At 40.1% G+C, this 19,874-nt stretch overlaps 1 protein-coding gene across 2 annotated transcripts in view; it reads left to right on the top strand.

The window, feature by feature from the left end:
* The window catches only part of cpne5b (copine Vb), a 185,029-nt gene that overhangs the window by 108,996 nt on the left and 56,159 nt on the right, over window positions 1–19,874 (top strand). For both annotated transcript variants that reach the window (XM_033627403.2, XM_078166346.1), the window contains one exon: window positions 12,022–12,085. In XM_033627403.2, the coding sequence (XP_033483294.1) occupies window positions 12,022–12,085 (64 nt within the window). The remainder of the gene's footprint in view (window positions 1–12,021; window positions 12,086–19,874) is intronic.

Below are 19,874 nucleotides of genomic sequence, written 5' to 3'. Positions count from 1 at the left end.
TTGCACAGAGTGAATCAATGAGGGGCTATTCTTTACTGTAGATCTCTTTGGTAGAGTGCTCTTCTGGAAAGCCTCCAGCACAATGTCACTCTCAAGAAGTCTGATCATGTACTATGGCCCTTGGCGTTGACACAAGCTTTTGTGCTCTGTGTTTTGTGCTTCAACTTCGACCTTTGTTTGGCTGGGGACAGTACCAGGTGTATTCATTCATATAATAAAGTGAAAATTTAACTGTAACTGTAATCCAGAAGTTTGATAATGTAAAAGGTTCCACGTCAATCATGCTTTTATCGGAAGACAACAATGAAAACTGAGATAAAAAAAGATTTTCACTGAAAGTTTGGACAACTTTTGGATGGACTGCCACATAATTTAGTTCATTCATGTCTCACTCAGGATAAACTGTAGGAACATTGATGATCATCTAACTTTTCTTCTAGCGCCATTGTCAGTTCCCAACAAATCCTCCAACCCATACCACCACATAGGTTGGATGTTCCTTCCCTCTAATATGAAGCATATAGGAGCATTTCCTAAATTAGTGCCCCTAGTGGTGGATGACATAAATAGCTCGTATATGACCATAAACAGTCACAGTTTTAAACATGGAAACTTGTGTGTTGCACTGACATTTAAGCATTGTAACTGTGATAGGGTGACCAAATTTTGATTTCCAAAAAGAGGACACTCAGCCGGCCACGACATAGCCTACTTAAATGATACTTGCAGTTTACTCAAAGATGCCTTATAATTTTAATATATTTAAAATTTATATGTATAGAAAATTCAGTTATATCACAAAATAATATCTCTCAAAGACAGAAATTCAGAGAGGCCCCAATAGGGGACACATATACACACTAGAGTGTGGCGATCTGAGCCCGACGGTACCCGACGGGTCGGGCCGGGTTTGGTCAGAAATGTAGCTATAAATTGTATTCTGGCTCGGGTTGGATTCGGTCAGCTTTCAGTGAAAATACAGTGTAAAAATGATTAAAATCCTATTGTCTGTCCTGTTTATTGCTTGGGCACTGTTATCTACGTGACAACACCTGAACATAACACACACAGACACACATTGGCTGTTTGTTTCTACCTCTCTCCTCTCTGGAAGTCTCGGACCTCCAGCTGTACGCCTCCACCTTGATTAAACGCTGAAAATAAAATAAAAGGGGGAGACAAGTTTTTCCTATTTTATCTTATTTTGTTTTATTTCTCCCTCTCCTCTCGCTAGAAGCATCGGACCTCCCGCCTCCCGCTCCCGTCTCAAACACGGAGGTCTCCCTCTCCGCAGCTGAGCACCCACGGCGCACGCCCGGCCTGTTAAATAGCCTGTAACCACTGTGTGACACAAACTCAGTGCTTTGGTCATTAAATAATGTCGGGCTCGGTTCGGGTTCAGACAGAAATATGCTGCCCGTGCCGCACTCTAACACACACACACACAAACACACGGAAAACCGGACATAATCATCAGTTTATAAAAACCCTGTTTCCTGTGTGGTTTCAAATGTGAGTGAGCTTGATAGAAAAACATTCGAGGACATATCCAACGACATTTCAGGTGAAAAAATATCACAAATAAATAACGTTGCTTTGTGGTGGTCACATACTGACATAGCATAACACAGAATAAATAAAATGGTTAAAACAATTGGGAATTTAATGATATACAGCGACACATTTTGTAAGCTGCAGAGAGAGTACAGAGAGTAGCTTCCAAATTAGCCAGTGGTTACCATCCTTTCAATCCTCCCTCCTTTTCTTGTCCTTCTCATATCCCCCTCGGCAAAATTAATTTAGCCGCTCCTTATTCACAGCAGGTTTATTAGTTTGCTTTAGTCTTTGACTCCCTGAAGATTTCTGTAATTACAGAATCTGTGAACAAAAACTGGGTGTATCTGTGTGGTTTGTGTGTGTATGTGCCAACATGTCAGTGGGTCTTTATGCTTTGAGGGATTTGGTGCAAGTGTAATTTCTGGGTTTACATGTTCCTATGGGCGATAATATGTCTGTGTGTGTGTGTGTGTGTGTGTGTGTGTGTGTGTGTGTGTGTGTGTATACGTGTGTGTGCGTGTGCGCACTCTGTCAATATACAACTCTCCTTTGTTTAATATCGGAGGTTCAAAAGCGCTGGCGTGTGTACCTTGTGGGTCTTTGAAGCCTTGTGTTAATGGATAGGTTATATTATGCATGCACTGCTGCTTTTACTCTTCTAAGACAAAAAAAGAGAAAGAAATTCTTTCTTTCAGGTGCAGTTCAAAGAATAAAACTTCCTGCCAGCCTGACACATTTATTAGATTACTGTTCCAGGTTTTCGGTAATATGAGGGAGCAGTATCTTCGGTGGCACCCTCAGGAGGTCTCCGTAGCTGCGGCAAATTGTAAATCAAGTCTGAGTCTCTCTTTTTGCTGTTGCATATCAATAGCAAGGTGCAAATGAGATCTTATTCCATCATTTTCAGCTTCTTCCAATATTTTCTTAAGCAACGAGATGGGTGGGATTTTTGGCACGCAGGCACAGGCATAAAAGAAATCCAGCAGGAGACAGATTGCAGTTTAACACCAACTGATTTGTTTTCCTTTCTGTGAGTCATCAGAAGAATACTGAATATTATATTTACAAAATATGGCTGTTTACAACCTTGGATGAAGAGAGGGAATAAACTCGAGGATGGCTGGTTACACACAGATCTACAGTATACACCTGTAGAGATATATACTGGAACAATTAGTCAATAGACAAAAAAACACCACTGAAATATTTTGATGATTAATTAGCCTTATTCTTTGTCATTTTTCAAGCAAAAATAGCAAACATTACTTAATTCCAGACTACTTTCAACACTACTTTGTCTTATGTGATTAGAGCTGCAACCATTACTCAATTAGTTGTCAACTATTAAATTAATCACCAACTAATCTGATAATCAATTAATCTGTTTGAGTAATATTTTGAGGAAAAAAAGGAAAAATTATTTGATTCCAGCTTCTTAAATGTGAATATTTTCTGTTTTTTTTACTCCTCTATGACAGTAAACTGAGTATCTTTGGGATGTGGGTGAAACAAGACATTTGAGGAAGTCACCTTAGGCTTTGGGAAACATTGATTGACATTTTTCACCATTTGCTGACATTTTATTGACGAAACAAGACATTTCTGTTGATAAAGAAAATAACTGACTGATTAATCAACAATTAAAATAATTGTTAGCTGCAGCTTTAACTGGATATCTTTGAGTTTTGAACTAGAGATGTTCTGGTACAAATTTTTCTTTCCCAATATCAATTCTGATACCTGCACTTAAGCATCAGCCAATACAGAGTATTCAATACCATTGCCTCAAGAACAGCAGTATAGTTCTGACCCTGTATAGATGTGAAATGATTGCTATCATTGTTGTGTAGCATTGCTCAGGTGAAACCCTTTGTAAAACATGAACAAATACATACACTGAAGGAATGCCGTAGAACGTTATTGTCTAATTTGACTTTCATAAAAACCACGATTAATGATGATTACTATCGGGATGTTCTAGTAAAAGAAATTGCCACGGCCGGCACTGTTTACTGGAAATCAATTCTTCTACCCTGCTCAAAAACAATAGTTGCCAGTTCATTTTAGAGTGATGAAAAAGAATTGATATCCAGGAAAACTGCTGTTTTATCTGTGTGTGCATCTACTTTTAAGTTTATTAATAAATAACCTGGTATCAGATTGCCGCATAGATTTGTGTATGAATTGATGCCAGCTGCAGCATTTTAGGCAGTATCAGGGGTATTTCTGACACTGGTATCGGTATCAGAACAACTCTATTTGGAACTATTGGTTGGGGGAAAAAGAGACGTAACCTTGGGCTTCAGATTAATTTTGATGGTCATATTTCACCATTTTCTTACAATTTATACACATACTCACCTTTTACCTTTAGCATCCATTCACTTTACCCAATTGTTCTTCACATACAAGTTGAAAATTTTTTTTTCAACCAACTAATGACCAAAAAACATGGGGTTATTTGTGAAAGCCAGTCCCTGTGGCTGCTCACTGTGTTGTTTATCGGATAGCTATAGCCGCTTTGCTCTGCAGCCACAGCTTGTCAACACAGCGCAGATTCACTTGTGTAAAGCAAACTCTTTTTGTCTGTTGGTTTTTTCAGTGGCCTTAAGATAACAGGCTATTTCTGAGAAGAACCAAGAGGGAATCGATTCAGCTACGGGAGGTGAAGGAAGGAATCAGTGGACAGGGATGTAGATGTGGAGGCTTTTGTCTTTTGAAAGCTGTATTTTTGAGTCAGTGGCTGATGGGGTGCCTTGTGTCTATAGTATGTGTGTACGTGCAAGATTGTAGGTGAGAAAAGAAAACACTCATGCAACCAGGATGGTTCCTCCACCTGAAGATCAATGAAAGTCTTTTACTGTATGGATCAAAGGTCTCCATCTACCTCTTAAAAACACACAACTTGGCACAAAGAGCAGGAAGCACTTATACACACAGCTGGAGAACACTTTCACCAGTCTCTTGACCTCAGCATGTTGAGTGCAAAGCCGAGTCCATCAAGTCAAGTCCATCAATCTTTTCAGTAAGTTGTCAAGAAATTGCAGCTGAAAATACCAGCACTTACTTAGAGTGTACAGTACATCTTACCTGTAGTTAATGCAACTTTGTTGCTGAATTGTCAACAGCATACAGCGTCTACCTGGCAAATTAAAATCTTGGGTGTCCTTCATTAACAGTGTGTCCTATGCTATACATTTTTGCACTACTATGTTTGCCAAACACATTTAGGAGAAACAAGTAGCTGCCTTGGTTATATTTACTTCGCTGGCAACAATTTTCTTCAAAGATGTTGCAGTCAAGTAGGGGTGACCCCGAATAGTCGATGATTCGGTGATTCGATTCGGAGAAGTCTGATTCGACGGCCAGTCTCGCCGTTGAATTGTTGCAAAATGTGGTTATGAAACAAGACCATACCATTCTGACTATATGGGGGTGCTCACTGCTGCTGAACACCTTGATTTGACATAGAATGTATTTGTTTTCTAGTAATTCATGATATATAGCCTATTTTGATACAGACATCAGCCTAATTTCTGTTAATAAAAAATTGAAAATGACGCGTGCATTTAATCAGTAGGCATACTCATTACTAAGCATGAATAAATCACCCAGTTGCTTGATCCAAATAAGCTGAGGTGAGTGAGTGCGCTGCAGGACCATCAGAGCAGCATCGAGGCCTACGGTGATTTACGGTGGCAGAGCGCATAAACAAAAAAAAGGAGGTATGTGCTCTCAAATCAAACTTTTTTGAAAGATTATTCGTTTACCTGAAGTGTCTTGAAACAAATTTCACCACTGACTGTTTTCTTGATAGACTCTGATTTTTTATTTGGCTACTTTTTGTCCGACGTGGCCAAACAATTGAGAGCGGTGACGCACGGTCCGTGTGGATGAACTTGTATGAACCTGAGTTGATTAATGAAGTAACTTGATGTCAGAAAGAAGGAAAACTGTTTCTAAACCTTTTGATGATGTTTTTGGATGTTTATTTGTGAATGAAATGGCAAGTTCTGACGAGTCAGAAACGACTCCTGTTAAAGACATGGATGAGGCTGCAGCACCTTGATGAAGTGAAAGGAATAAAGATAAAATGATAACCCTTTTACTTTTATTATTATCTTATTATGCCAACTGAAGAATTACATGTGTTTATTTGGGTGTTTTAGCTCTTTTCTCTGGAGCGGAAACTGACGCAAATGAGCTCATTAATCAACGAGGGGGAAAACAACATGATTGGACAATTAGTCGGCTAAAGGAAAAATCTGTCAAATCAGATTTGACTATGAAAATTCTTAGTCGGGGACACCCCTACAGTCAAGGCTTTTAGGTGGATGACACATCAGAAAGACCAACCAGAGTCACTGCACTCTATTGAGCAGCTGGGTGAGCAATACTGGGGCATAACTAAGCTGATTATGTTCACAGGTTTTGTGATATGCTCACATCCACACCAAGTGACCAGTGGGACTCTGGGATTGATGGGAAGAGGACGTTATATGGTAACAGATCTGTAAGGGAAAGTACATTGTCTGCGTCTTTGGATAACTTGAATAAAATATTTTAAGTATGGTAGAAATGATCAGGAATGATGGGGATACCAGGCTGGAAAATTTGTATTAGCATCTTATTGGCTTGTAATGATTCATGTATACGTACCAAACTGTTACAGTACAGGGGTTGCTGTTTGGGACATGCAGCCACAAACAGGATACACAATATGTAGAGTGATGCAAGCAATGCAGAACCAAAGTTCACGAGCACAAGTTCTGCCTGTAAGCTGTATGCCAATAGCAACATATGCAACAGGCTAATTGAGTGAGTCAGTTACACTATGGCAAACGCTGATAAAACACCGAAACAGATGACCCGTCTGTGGGTTCCCGCTCAGCTACAACAGCAGGGGTGAAAGAATTGAGTAAGAGACAAGAGCAGCAGTACCAAAGTTGCCAGTGGATAAAATGCTACCTCAATCCCCAGAGGGATGATTGTGTATGTCTTTGACACTTGTAGTATGGTCTGTTCCAAATAAATGAAAACGAACTCACACTGAACCGTGACTCCTGCTGCTACCTGGCCGTTTGCATTGCCTGCTGTGTATTTGGACATTTTAACAGTGTATTTTGGTATGTGTTTGTCTGTACCTGCTGTGGTTTGAGAGAAACCAAAGATTTCCACAGAGGTGGACAAGAAAGTAAGCTTTGCAGACTATTCCCAAGTGTGAATATTTTTTTGAGAAACTACTCCATCTTGTGCTTTTGGTCTGAAACCAGTGTTTGATCATTTAGAGTGCACTTCAGAGTCTCCAGTTCACCTAACTTTGTCAGGATGTGCGCAATTAGTCAACTAGTCAATTAAATGTTTCCTACTCTTGTTAGTCAGGACCAGATAATTGGTTAAATTTACCATTATAAAGATACCTGGAGGAAAATGAGAGGAGCTTGGATTGACATGCCTGACCAACCAGCAGCTCTGATTGTCAATGGCTTTTCCTTCCTTGTCATTAGTTTAATTCTCTGTGTCTTCTCTGTGTGTCAATTTGCGTGCACACTCATGTATAAGAGAATAACCATGTGTGTATGTGTGGATGTGTGTGTCAGTGAGTTTTTGAATAGAAATGAGTCGGGACAACCCGGCTGTGATTATCATCAGCACTTGGCCTGTGGTCTCGTGCCTACGACCAAATCACAGCCGTGCTGATGATTCCGTACCACAGCACTTCCTCTTGTGTGAAATTGCTCAAATGTTTTTAATGCATGGTGCAAAGTGTTACACAGTTCGGGAACATTTAAAATATGATTTGGATATTGACAAATGTGATTAATGACTTTCAAATGGCTCTAATAATATTTTTTCAGTTAATGTCTATCCTTTTAGATTCAATCATGCTCAATTTTGTTTTCTTACTCTTAGACAAGTCAACTAGTTTTATTTCAAACATTTACTTAAAACAAGAAATTAATACTTAGGAACATCCCTACTGCTTTGGACTGTGAAAGGAAGCCCGTGCAGGCCACCCATGACAACAGTGCCGCTCTACATAGAGCACTTTCAAACTAATAAGGCACATTCCTCTTACTGTGACACATCGCTGATGAATGAGGCAATTAACACACATGCAGAAAGACCACATTAAACTTCACAGTCCTCTGGTGGGGCAGTTAATGGTCTTGGAGATCTGACACACTGATGTCAGGCAGATAAATGAAAGGTGATACATTTTGTGGAGAAACATGAGCAATGTTTTGTTAATGTTGTTTAATGGCTCCCATAGGCCTCAAGTGGGAGCACTTTCTACACAGATCTCATGGTGACTAAAAAGGTGGGATGGATTTAGTCTGGAAACAATTTATAACCCCTAAAGCTATTCAAACAACACGGTTGATACAAAAGGCTTTGCAGTACACACACACACATAAGACAATAGACTACAATGACAAGCTCGTAACGCACACACACACACAGATTAACGACCAACCAACCGAAGACAACAGATGCAGTTCCAGTCAAACAGAATCAGGCGCAGTTAAAGTTAAAGCTCGTGGGCACTGACACATTTAGACCCAGACCCACTGTAGCGACAGACAGGTCTTCGGTCAGACAATCTCAAGTCTGTGACAGCGTGGTATGACGACAGGAGTTCACTAATGTAAGTAGGGCGAGAACATGCTCTGCAGACAAAAAACACACTTTTCAACTCAGTCCTATAACTAAGAGGAAGCCAGTGAGGGAGGGACAGAGTTGGAGTAATATGGTCTCTTTCTTGATAATGTTAAAAGCCTTGGCACAGCATTGTGAACAAGCTGGAGACAGAACTAAAAGGTCTGAGTGATACAAAGTATAAAAAATTGCATTAATGAAGGTTGGATGAATATGAAAGTGTTGATGACTTTCCACAAGTCACACACACACGAATGGTCCTGATTGAAGCTGGATGTATGAAAAAAACAAAACAAAACTGTTTATCAAACTTCAACCCAGAATCTAAAATGAGTCCCAGATTTGTCCTTCATAAAGAGACAAGGTTTGGACTAAGAACAGCCATGGTCATAAAGTCTTTTAAGACAATGGCATTTCTTGGCAAAATAAATTCATAAAGGTAAACTATGCTGAGATTGTTGGTTACCGTTTGTAAACAGTATCACCAGTGACAGTTTAGTTTAGTTTATTTAGTTTATAAAAAGGACAGCGTGCACGTACATTAGTTGTTTACAAAACAAAAAGATGTTTGCACCATGAGAAGTGAAAGCCAACCCTAGATTGCTCTTGTTTTGGAACAAACTTTATCTGTTTGGCGATTTGCCCCACGATATTTGCATTTTTTGATGCTGTGTCTGCAATTTTCATAGCTTCGTTTTGGAAGCTTGCTGCTTACTGTCTTGCATCTATCTGCTACTTTTTTATAAAGCTCCAACTTCACGAGCTTTGCCCAGAAACGTTCTAACCCTGGCAAAATAATACCTCTTTTACAAAAATAGCACCTATATGCAGTTTACTCTATGCGGGAAACCCACTAAAAATAGGCATGATAGACTCTTTTCTCATTGCCAGTAGATGGGTAGCCTAGGCCTTTCTGTTGTTTTTTTTCCCCTCTGCTGTCTCTCATTTGGCATCATGACTGCATTGGAAAACAGGTTAGTAAGCAGTAGAAAGCAGCATGGATGCCAGTGAAAATGTTACAGAGGTTACTTCTCTCTTTTTTACCTGGTGCTGACTAATTTTGAACAATGGTCGAGCGATGCTTGGACAGAGGAGGACAGTTTTTTGTGGTAGCGTGTCATTGCATTGTACTGGAAAAGGCGCAAGGATTAGCACATCCACCCTGATGTCTACTGCTAATCAGAGGTGGAGCTGATAAAACCCTGTGACTACTGCGGAGTCATTCATCTCGGGAATGAATGCAGAGTGTAACATTGTCTTTTAAATACAGGAGCCAGTTGTCAGTGGGTGTTAGTGGGTTTATGTCCAGTGGGAAAGGGGCTTAAGAGGAAAATAGGAAAATATTGCAGGCAGCAATGTGTCTGCAGTAAAATACACTGCCACATGCTTGTAGTGGGTTATGAGTGCTGACTGAGAGGGATTTACTTTGTATGAGTCCATACATATTTTTTAGGATAATCCTAGTATACCTTCAATGGAAATGCTGCAAACATTGTGGATTTGCTTGTGGGGACATAGCAAATCCACATGCATTTTTCACATGGAGTGAATTCAGGCCGTTGACTGACAGCAGGCCGCCTCTACAGTGCTGGTCTTTGAGGAAACGAGAGCCAGAGAATCCAAAATGGAGGAAGCTATCATACTGTAGCTTAATCTATCAGCTGTACTACACCATCCACTTCAATTTCACAACTCTTCTGCTGAAATATAGAGTGCTCCACAAAGAGGAATGTTTTCTGACAGATATGAGAGTCAGTGGTGCAGATAAATACATGTATCTTTTGAATTGATTGTGTGAACTTTTTGTCCTGCTTTTGACCAACCTAACGAGCTTGCCAGCTTGACAGTTAGCAGTTGGCAGTTTAGAGAGTTGGATAGCTTTTTTCTCCTTTATTGAATGACATGGTGAACTTACTATCCTAAAATAAAATGCTATGAGGCAGTAGTAAACAACCCATTGCAGCAAAGATATAAGAAGCTAGGAGAGCAGTTTTAACTGTTTAACACAGTTGGCTGGCATCCAGCTTTTTGGTGTGACTGGGTGTTATGGACTGATTTTCTTTCAGTCATGTAGAAAGTATGGTGGCAGTTATGTTAGATGGTTATGGCTTTAACTCTAGGTAGATTTAGATGTCAAACAGTGAAAAGAAATTTTGGATCAGGTACAGGTAGCTTTGTCACCGAAGAAGTGATTTCTTTCCATTTTCCTTTTTTTTTCAAGCACAGTTTCCATTTATAACATCTTATGCCCTAATATATAAATTCCATTTCATAGGCATTACAGTTCAATTCCACCTGTCACCTTGAGCGGACTTAAGGGCTGAGGAGATTTAGCCTTATTTGATAGGCTGCCAGCACTTCCAAACACAGGCCCACACACACACTACATACAGACATTACGCCAAACATATTTTTTGTTGTACTCCACACAATATGACAGTATTAAGTAAAAAAATCTGGCCTCAAAGAAATTGGCCTTTCCCCTTCTGTGCTCTGTGTGAGTCCTGTGTGATAAGCGTGACAGGGGCTGAGCTTTTGATGGCCTCTCTGATTCTCAAATCTTTTCATCTCTGTTCTTTTGAAAATTTGTTATCTAAATGATTTTTATTAAAATTGATTACAACAGATGTGAATAACTCTAATCTGCATGAGATGATAAACTGTGAAAGGGATGTCAAGGTTTCTGACACTGTTATTTTGCCCTTAAGTCAAGTCAAGTCATGGCAAAGTCCTCACCCTCCTCAGTATAAAAGGCAAATACAAAGAGCTTAAAGTAACACATAACAGCAGGTTATTTAAGATGTACAGTAGTAGAGAGTGCCTTTGTTTGTTTGATTTCCAAGTTTTCAAGCCTTTTTGGATCTTGCAGGAAATGCATGATCACCAAAAATGTGGAGTCCAGTCAGAAATTAGAACAGTGGCTTTGTACAAATAGGAAAATGTTCTGAATCATGCTAGAAGCTGCTGTAACAGGCTTATAAACTGAGTTATGAGGTTGGATCACTTTTCTCAGCTAAGGTTAAAGGCTTTGCTTCCTGTGTTCCTAACAAGCCAAGAGATGATGGATTGATTTGTCACCACAACTTAATGTAAAAGTTCTTATAATAATGAAGACAAGAGCAGAGGTAATTAGAGCACTGATGGCTTTCTTTATGTGAGACACTGAGTAATATACGCTGAGATCTCAGAGGAAACTGAAATAGGTTCACCAGTGCATACAAAACTCATCACTACAGCTCCTCACTTATGAATATGAATTGATCATATAACATATTTGTCATCTTAAAGGATTGGTAAACCTTCCTCAAAAGGCTCACTGCCTGTATTAATCATAATGAAAAAAACATGTATGGTACTGGACGTTTTCCCTGCTATTTAAAACTGCTGACAAATTACAATAAAACTAGGGATAGATCTGTTCGAACAAGGTAGTCAGAATTATAGGATAGAACTTGCACAACATATTACATTGAGGTGCTAATCAGCTTTCATAGAAAAAAAAAGTTACAGTATGTAACAACCTGTTAGAACTAAGATCCTCTGAGGTATCTCAGGCTGAGCATCCTTTTAATTTAAGATATTTTAATATAATATATGAGACTTTCCTTAAATGTCAAGAAATGTCAGGATGAGCGACATCAAACAGACTTTTTGTTGTTGAGTATAATCAAAGGGACAAATTCACAGTTGGAAAACAGTGGAGTGGCCTTTAACGATCACTTGAGAGCCAAGAGTGGACAAATAGAAGATGTGTTTCCTTTAATTTCTGTTAAGCTCTTATTGTTTTCTCTCTTTACTCCACAGAGGGATCCAAGGGAAGAAATGTGGCACTATCATCCTGTCCGCAGAGGAGCTGAGCAATTGTCGAGTGAGTAAGCCATAATAATCTCCCCTGCCAAACACACATTAGCAGGCAAACATCTGTCAGTGAAGCCTGGTTAAACAGACTTTGCAAACAAAGTAGATTGGGCAGGATGGAGGCTTAAAGGGGCAAATAGGTGCAGGCGCATGGCCACGGACAAAGGGAACTTCTGTTGACTTTGTTTCACTCACTTTGGGAACTTTTTTTTTGTTTTTTAATCACATAGATTCTTGTGTTAATAAAGGTAATGTTACAACAATTCACATATTGTGCTTTTGGTGCTCAAAAATAGCTTGTTACGTCTCCTGGGAGTTGAAAGGTCAACATGTCAAAATAGCCAAATCTCTGAGGTATATCACATTCTCTACCCCGACTGTGTCAAGTGTCAAGCACAATAGGCTGAACACTGGCTGACCCGGTCTTTACCACAGAGAATATAATGACAGTTGCATTGAAAATGGCCATAAGTGACGAATTACGCTATCATCACCTAAGCTAAGGAGAACCAACGCTAGATTTGCACTATCCACTGACATCTCCGGTCCTCTCTTGGGCCTCCATGGACTCCACAGCCAGACATAGTGGGTCCTCCTCCTTGTATAATCCTTCTGTGGCAAAGTGCCCCGGTGGGAGTCATTGCTATCCATGCTGGCTAAAAATGGCTGATGTGATAGTGACGGTCAATCTGTCTGTGTCCCTTGGTGTCACATACTACAGTATGTTGCCAAGCCTCTGCACAACAGTTTGCCCCCAGCTTCTTCCCACATCACATTAACAAAAAGCATTCTGGCTTGGAGGAGCCAGGCAGAAATCGAGGGTGCACAAACCTTTTAAAAGGATTAAAAAAAACATGTATTATATATTTATTCATTCTTCAACATGAGGTATCAGATAAAACAGTAATTGGTATCTGTGCTGAAACTCAGGTATCACAGCAGCAAGTATCTGTTTACATAACTACCCACAGGGCCCATCACACCCAGACACACACACATACACACCTCTCAGAATATAACAGACAGGACAGCTGTTCACACTCTGCGGAGTGTCCTCCTGTCTAATGAAATGTCCCAGGAACATGATGGGGTGAGTGCTGACTGTCCCCCTCAACCAACACTGTGGTGTAAAGCTTTGGATGCTTCACTGGGCTCCCAGCACGCAGATTACAAGAGGATATTGAAAAGCGAGAAAGTGCACCAGAGCATAGGGCACAAAGAGACTTCTCACATTGAGAGGGAGTAAAGGAGAAAGGGAAAAATGCAACAATGAAAATGAAAAAGCAAACTAGCAGTGATAATATGTAGAGAAAAAAAGGTTTGTGTGTTTGTGTGTGTAAGAAGGAGAGAGAGAAATAGTCAGACAGTTAGACACAGATACAAAGACAGTGAAGTGAATCAATAGAGAATTATTTCACGCCCGGCGTGTACCAGGTCTCAGCTATAAGAACAGCCTGGCTGATGATAGTGTGAGACCGAGCATCAGTTAATTAAAACTCAGCACTGCCTGACCCTGTCCCTTGTAGCTTGTGACACACACACACACACCTACACACACACACACCTACACACCTACACACGTATACACACACACACACACACACACACACACACACACACAGATGAGCATTCACATTCACACAGATACACACACAAACATGAACCCTTACTTTCTCTTTCACAAACTTGCTCACAACATGTCAGGATATTTTACATACAAACACACCTCTGTTAACACTGAAAACCTGGTACAAGCTGTACAGCATACACACATCATTTAGCAGCTCACAAGCCAGAAATTTTCCCTCAGAAGTTGGTGGAGACAAAAACAGAGCTAAAGAGAGGATGAAAAATGCACTTATTTGCTATTCGACCCCAGATGAATGCTAACATTAATTGCTGGATGTGTAAATAAGAGACTACTTGCTAAAAAGCCATATTATGTCAGGAGGTAACATGTCAATATTGTGTTTACAGCTTGTGTCCACTGTCCCAAAGAGGCCTAAACTTAAGCAGCTTAAAAGTCTAGTATGTAGGATGTAGTGGCATCTAGCAGTGAAGCTGCACAACTGAAACTTCACTGCTAGATGCCACTACATCTAGAGTGTTATGTTTGTCTGTTCTGGGCTACTGCAGAACAACATAGCAGAATCTATGGAAGAGGACCCACTCTGTATGTAGATATTACACTTTAAAGGGACAGTTTCTGCCATTAGCATTTGGGGCGTCGGTGGCTTAGTGGTAGAGCAGGCGGCCCATGTACAAGGCCCGGGTTTGACTCCAGCCTGTGGCCCTTTGCTACATTTTTTTTTTTTTTGTTGGTTGGATGAGATACTAATATAGTCATTGTACATATAACATACAGTAGATGGCGGTCGGCACACTCCCTGTTTGTAGAAACAGATGGGACCAGCACCCCAGAAGCTCAGCTATGCATTGCTGTGGGTTAGGGTTAACGGAAAAACGTATTTTAGCCACTTAAAAAAAACAGTCTACTGAAAAAAATCAGTATCAGTCTTAGTGGATGCTATAGTTATAATATTTTCACGACTTTACGTTGCCGTCAGACAGCCTTTTCCATTGGTGCAACATTTTCTCTACTGTATATTTTCCATATTCCTATGCAAAAATGCCCAACTGTGCGGTGCACTGTATCACATCACAGATCAGCTGTTCAGGTCAGTCTCTCAGCGGTTTATGGATGAGACAACAAATACAAGAAAATACCTAGAATGACCACCCTGCAGTTGTATGCCTCCGCACACCAGTCAAGTTTCTCTTACAGTTCACATCCATGTCTGTGAGAACATGGATGCTTCACACACATTTTTCCCCCAGCAGCACATTAGTAGCCTGAGTGTCAGACTGAAGCTCCCAGAACCTTCAGTCTGACACTGCCTCCATTGAAGGCGATTTACAAGGGGGAGGGAATTTGATTTTTTCCCTAACCAATCAGTAGAGATCAACGACTCACCCAGAATCTGACATCATTAGTATCCATGCCTCGGGGGTGCCCGGTGCCAAAAACAAGCGAGCATCGCCCGTTTAAAATGTCTCTGTCGTCGTGCATGCCCAGCTGCATCGCCGTTAAATCCAGTTTAGCAGCTTCCTTAATTTGGTCCTCCATTAACGCGAGTAGTGGCGAAATACCTCAATAGCATCATTAATGTGGTCTGTAGGATCTGTAGCGGTCGCCATTGTTGCCATCCTCACCAGTTACCCACCGGCGTACAGTTTGACATCAGCGTGGCGCTGATTGGCTAATCGCTAGACCCGCCCCTACCCCCGGCGTTCATTGGTCCGTCCATCGTTTGGACGAGATAAATCGCAAATTCATTGCAGTATGCCAGACCAGAGATGCAAGCCTACTCAGTTGAGTGGGCGGGGTCTATGGTCTGGAACCAGGCTAGCACATTAGATCTATACAATAACTTTGGATTGAGTGTCACCAATTCAGTATCTGATCAAATGTCTTCCATCTGTTCCTGAGATATGACATTAAGTAACGGCCAGAAAAGGCCGAACATTATGATGTCAGAGCGATGTTAACCTTTTGGATATAAAATCATCACTTCATTATTATATCTTTTTAGACATTTGTGTGAAATTTTGTCATAATTAGTGTAAGAATTCTTCAGTTATGGCCAAAAACATGTTTTGTGAGGTCACATTGACCTTGGCCTTTGACCTTCGACCGCCAAATTCTAATCAGTTTATTCAATTTGATAAGAAATTCCTTTCAGGCGTTCTGGAGATATCAAGTTCACAAGAATGGGATGGACGTACAGTCGATTCCGAAAACATAATGCCACCAGCTACCGGTATCACTGGCATGGAGGCATTAAAAGAATGGAGTGACTATGGCAACGACAATGTAATGCCATTTGTCATGGTGACAAAGGGATACCTTAAAAAAACCAGAGTATAGAGAAGAGAACACTTGCAGAGGGAGACTTAACAGGGCAAGAGAGAGAAAGGGGAAACTTCTGTGGAAACTGGAGGCCCAGAAATAGCAGACGCTAACTGTGAACTGTAAATGCATGCTCATGAACCCAGAAAGCAACTGCTGCTATGAGTGGGACTTGGTTACTACACAACCTCAGGGTCTTTCTGAATCAGAGAATGCCAGCGCTTCACACTTTACTGGTTGTTTGGCAAGTCGTTTAATATATTTGTTGGTATTCAGAGTCATTTTACCTGATGGTTGGGTACAGCAGTGCACTTCAGCAAGCATCTCTCTCGCTTATTTGGCGGTGGTTTAACATAATCCTCTTAAGAGAGCTGTCTCAGTCTTGCAGGTGGAGTGTTGGTGTCTATATTCAGTGTAACGAGCCACAACTGCTTTCATTTGTTTGTTTCAACAGCCTGGAAAAACACAAGCACGCACAACCTTATAAATCTTTAGAAAAGTGAAATTTCGTTTAAATCAGAACAGCTGGCCTTCAGTGTAAAACAGTGCACGGCACAGTTGGGTGTTTTTGCGTACAGTAGGAATATGGAAGTTGTATGGTTGAGAAAATGTAGTGCTAAAGGAAAGGGCTGTCCAATGGCAAGGTAAAGTGGTGAAAATATTGTACTATAAATATAGCATTCACTTAGACTTATATTAGCTTTTAAGGTAGGTCTACGTTTTGCTGGTAACTCTAATCCACAGCAATGCATGGCTGAGCTTCTGGTGTGCGAACAGGGAACACGTCAACCACTGTCTACTGTACATGATACACTGACTATAGATAAGTATTTCATACAGTTCACAAACTAGAATCATCCCTTGAAGGTAACGAAAACACAACAATTATTATTTTTAGGGAAATATTGAACAAATGAAAACATAGTAATTATATTCTACCCTATTCCCCTAAATCCTGCAATAACAGAAACATACTCTGTATTTTCTTTTGTTTCCACACCTCGCTGAAGCTATATGACTCTCACATTGAGAAAAATATTCAAATGTGAGAGTCCTTGTACATAATTTTGCTCTTTTTTTTGGAAACACTAAAATCTTGACTAGAATTTGAGGTATAGTTCTCTGTGGGTTATGCAAACGTCTGTGCGCACAACATGAATTTGACAGTAATGACTGACTCGTCGGTGGGTCTGACTGGGTTGAAGAGGTTAACACGCATTTAGCATTCATGAACCGACATTATTCATCAGTTTCTATTTGTGATGTGGTCTCTAGGGAAGTGTGCTAACATACCCTGCAGTAGGAAAAAATAATACATTTGTACAGGCTCGTTATTAAACCTTCAGTCAAAACTAATACTGGACAACCCCAGTGTTTGCTCTTTGGAGAAACTCTGCCTAATGTTGACCTCCTTTGTGATGCAGCAAGTGTGCAGTTGGTGTTTCTCTGCTCTCTAGAAAAAAAAAATTGGTTTGAATGGATTTTTTGCAGTCCCCACATGGTAATCGAGATTCCACATGGCAGCGCTAAAAATAAATATTTCTGTGTACATGCACCTTTTAAGATTACATGCACCATTTTTTTTCCTACACCAAAATTATGTTTTACTGCACCATTTGGTGTGATCCACCTGTGAGTTGGCAGCCCCACTGATGTATCCTCATACAACAGTTTGTATAATATCTTAATTAAATGCACAAACAACAGTTTGTATGATATCTAACACATTGTGCTTCAAGAATGATGTTGTCATGTTATGTATTTACCATAATGTTAGATACCTAACGTAAAGTTACACAGGTTAGGTTTAGGAGAAGACACATGGTGATGACATACTAGGGGTGCAAATCAACAGTTTCATCACAATGCAATATTATATCGATTCTTTGGGGAACAATACAAAATTTGCCGATATTACAAAGTCTGCCATGATACGATTTTGATTCGATGCGATTCAGGGGCCCGTGATCAATATGAAATGGTATTATCTGCCCATTTAACACAGTCTGTTACAGAAGAAGCTGCCACCCTTTTCTTTTTTGCTTTTGGCCATGAAAGATAAAAACAACACATAAATAATGCAGATAATTGTAACCGCTTCAGTGCAGTGAAGTTTAATTTAAACTGACTCCACTAACAAACATAAAACAGCACATGGAATAAGTTAACCTTCAGGGCTTTCTGACAGAAAGACTGTTCTGGAAGAAATCTTTTCATTCTAACCCAAACCATCATCTTTTTCATGTAACTTCAGGGCTGTCTGGCTCAAAGCCCTGAAAGCAAACTTCTCCCAACAGCCAAAACATGGATTAAAAAACATTGTTTAACAAAGGTATCAAATTCAGGTTCACAGACAAAACAATTGTTTTTTGCTAATCACCCATTATTAACTTAAGCATGTTCACATTGCTAAATTAGCCTAGCGGCTAGCAGACTTTTTCTTCTACTTTAGCTTAACAGATTACATGGAACATGATTATTTTTCTTTCTCACCGGTGGTTTAAGTCACTGCATCTCCTGACAGAACAGTAAGGTTGAATTTCAGCCTGCATGCACATTTTATCAGTCAAACATTGTTGAAACAAAGCAGCTAATGTTACTGTAGCAACATTAAAACATTAGAATAACTCAAAAAGTTCGCTTGGTTTCACACAGGACATGTACACCAATCTCCATGTTGAAAGTCCTGTGATTGCTTGACCCATCCACCATCTGAACCTGCCTCTTTACACTGACTTTCCCTCTTTATACTACTTCCTTATTTACTCTCGTCAGCACATTAGTAACATAATCGCAGCCTTCAAAAATTACTTGGGTTATACATGAGTGTTGGTGCCATACTTTCCATCAGTATAAATACAAACAGTGCACTAGAACTGCCTGGCCCCGCACAACATATATTCAATATATATATATATATATATATATGTATCAAGTAGAATGCATTAGTGCGTGCACAGCTCAAATTTTACATATACTACCGTGCATGTGCAGGTGGTATTGTGACCTCTGGAAACCTTGGGTTGCTGTGAACTGAATACAAACTGGATATGAATATTTCAGCAAGTGTTCCATGTTGCATGACCCTGCACTCTCTACGTGACACACTTACTGTATTTTAATTATTTCTCAGTGCAATGCCAAAGGTTACAACAGATTCACCAACCAAATGCAGGGTGGAAGAAAACATTTCTGATAATTTTGAATGAACTGATTCCCACAACAACAATGACAACAACAGCTTTGATACATCTGAACCATATGGGCAGAATGCCACGAGAGCTCGAGGAACAGAAATGGTAATTAGGATGTTCTCTTCATTTTTTCAAGTTTATGAGGCGTGCAGTAAAGTAATCAATGTAAGTTTATTGAAACATTTCTCCAACTCCACGTGCTGGTTATTAAAAGTTTTGGCAGCCATCTAAACACTTTGACTATCAAAATATTGAGTTACATAAATTTGATTAACTCCCACTTGGAAACACTATCAACACACAAAGCAACCGGTTTCTGGGGGTGGTTACAGCACTGTGTAAATACAACATTTTTGGGGGGGGCTTCACTGTTGAGCAGCCTTTCAAATTAAAGCCCTGCGACAGTAAACCCTGATCCTGCAGGTTTTTTGACAACTACAACAGAAGATACAAACTTACAGTTAAGCCTGATGATAACAGCATCTCAATTTCATAAATGAAATTCTCTGAAAATACTGACTGCCTGCTCCTGCCCACAGTATAATAATTACACTGCATTACTGAATCCTATAGGACCAACGGGGTCTCAGTCGAGCTGCAGCTCTAGCAAAGCAATCTAAGTCTGGTCCATGAGGGATTTTTTCTGCTAACATATTTGCAACAGGGTCTGAGCAGAGCAGTGTGGGAGCAGAGCA

This window comes from Epinephelus lanceolatus, chromosome 1 (genome assembly GCF_041903045.1).
Source record: "Epinephelus lanceolatus isolate andai-2023 chromosome 1, ASM4190304v1, whole genome shotgun sequence".
Classification (NCBI taxonomy): domain Eukaryota; kingdom Metazoa; phylum Chordata; class Actinopteri; order Perciformes; family Serranidae; genus Epinephelus; species Epinephelus lanceolatus.
Note: the sequence above shows the minus strand (reverse complement) of the source record. Positions and strands in the feature narration are given on the sequence as shown.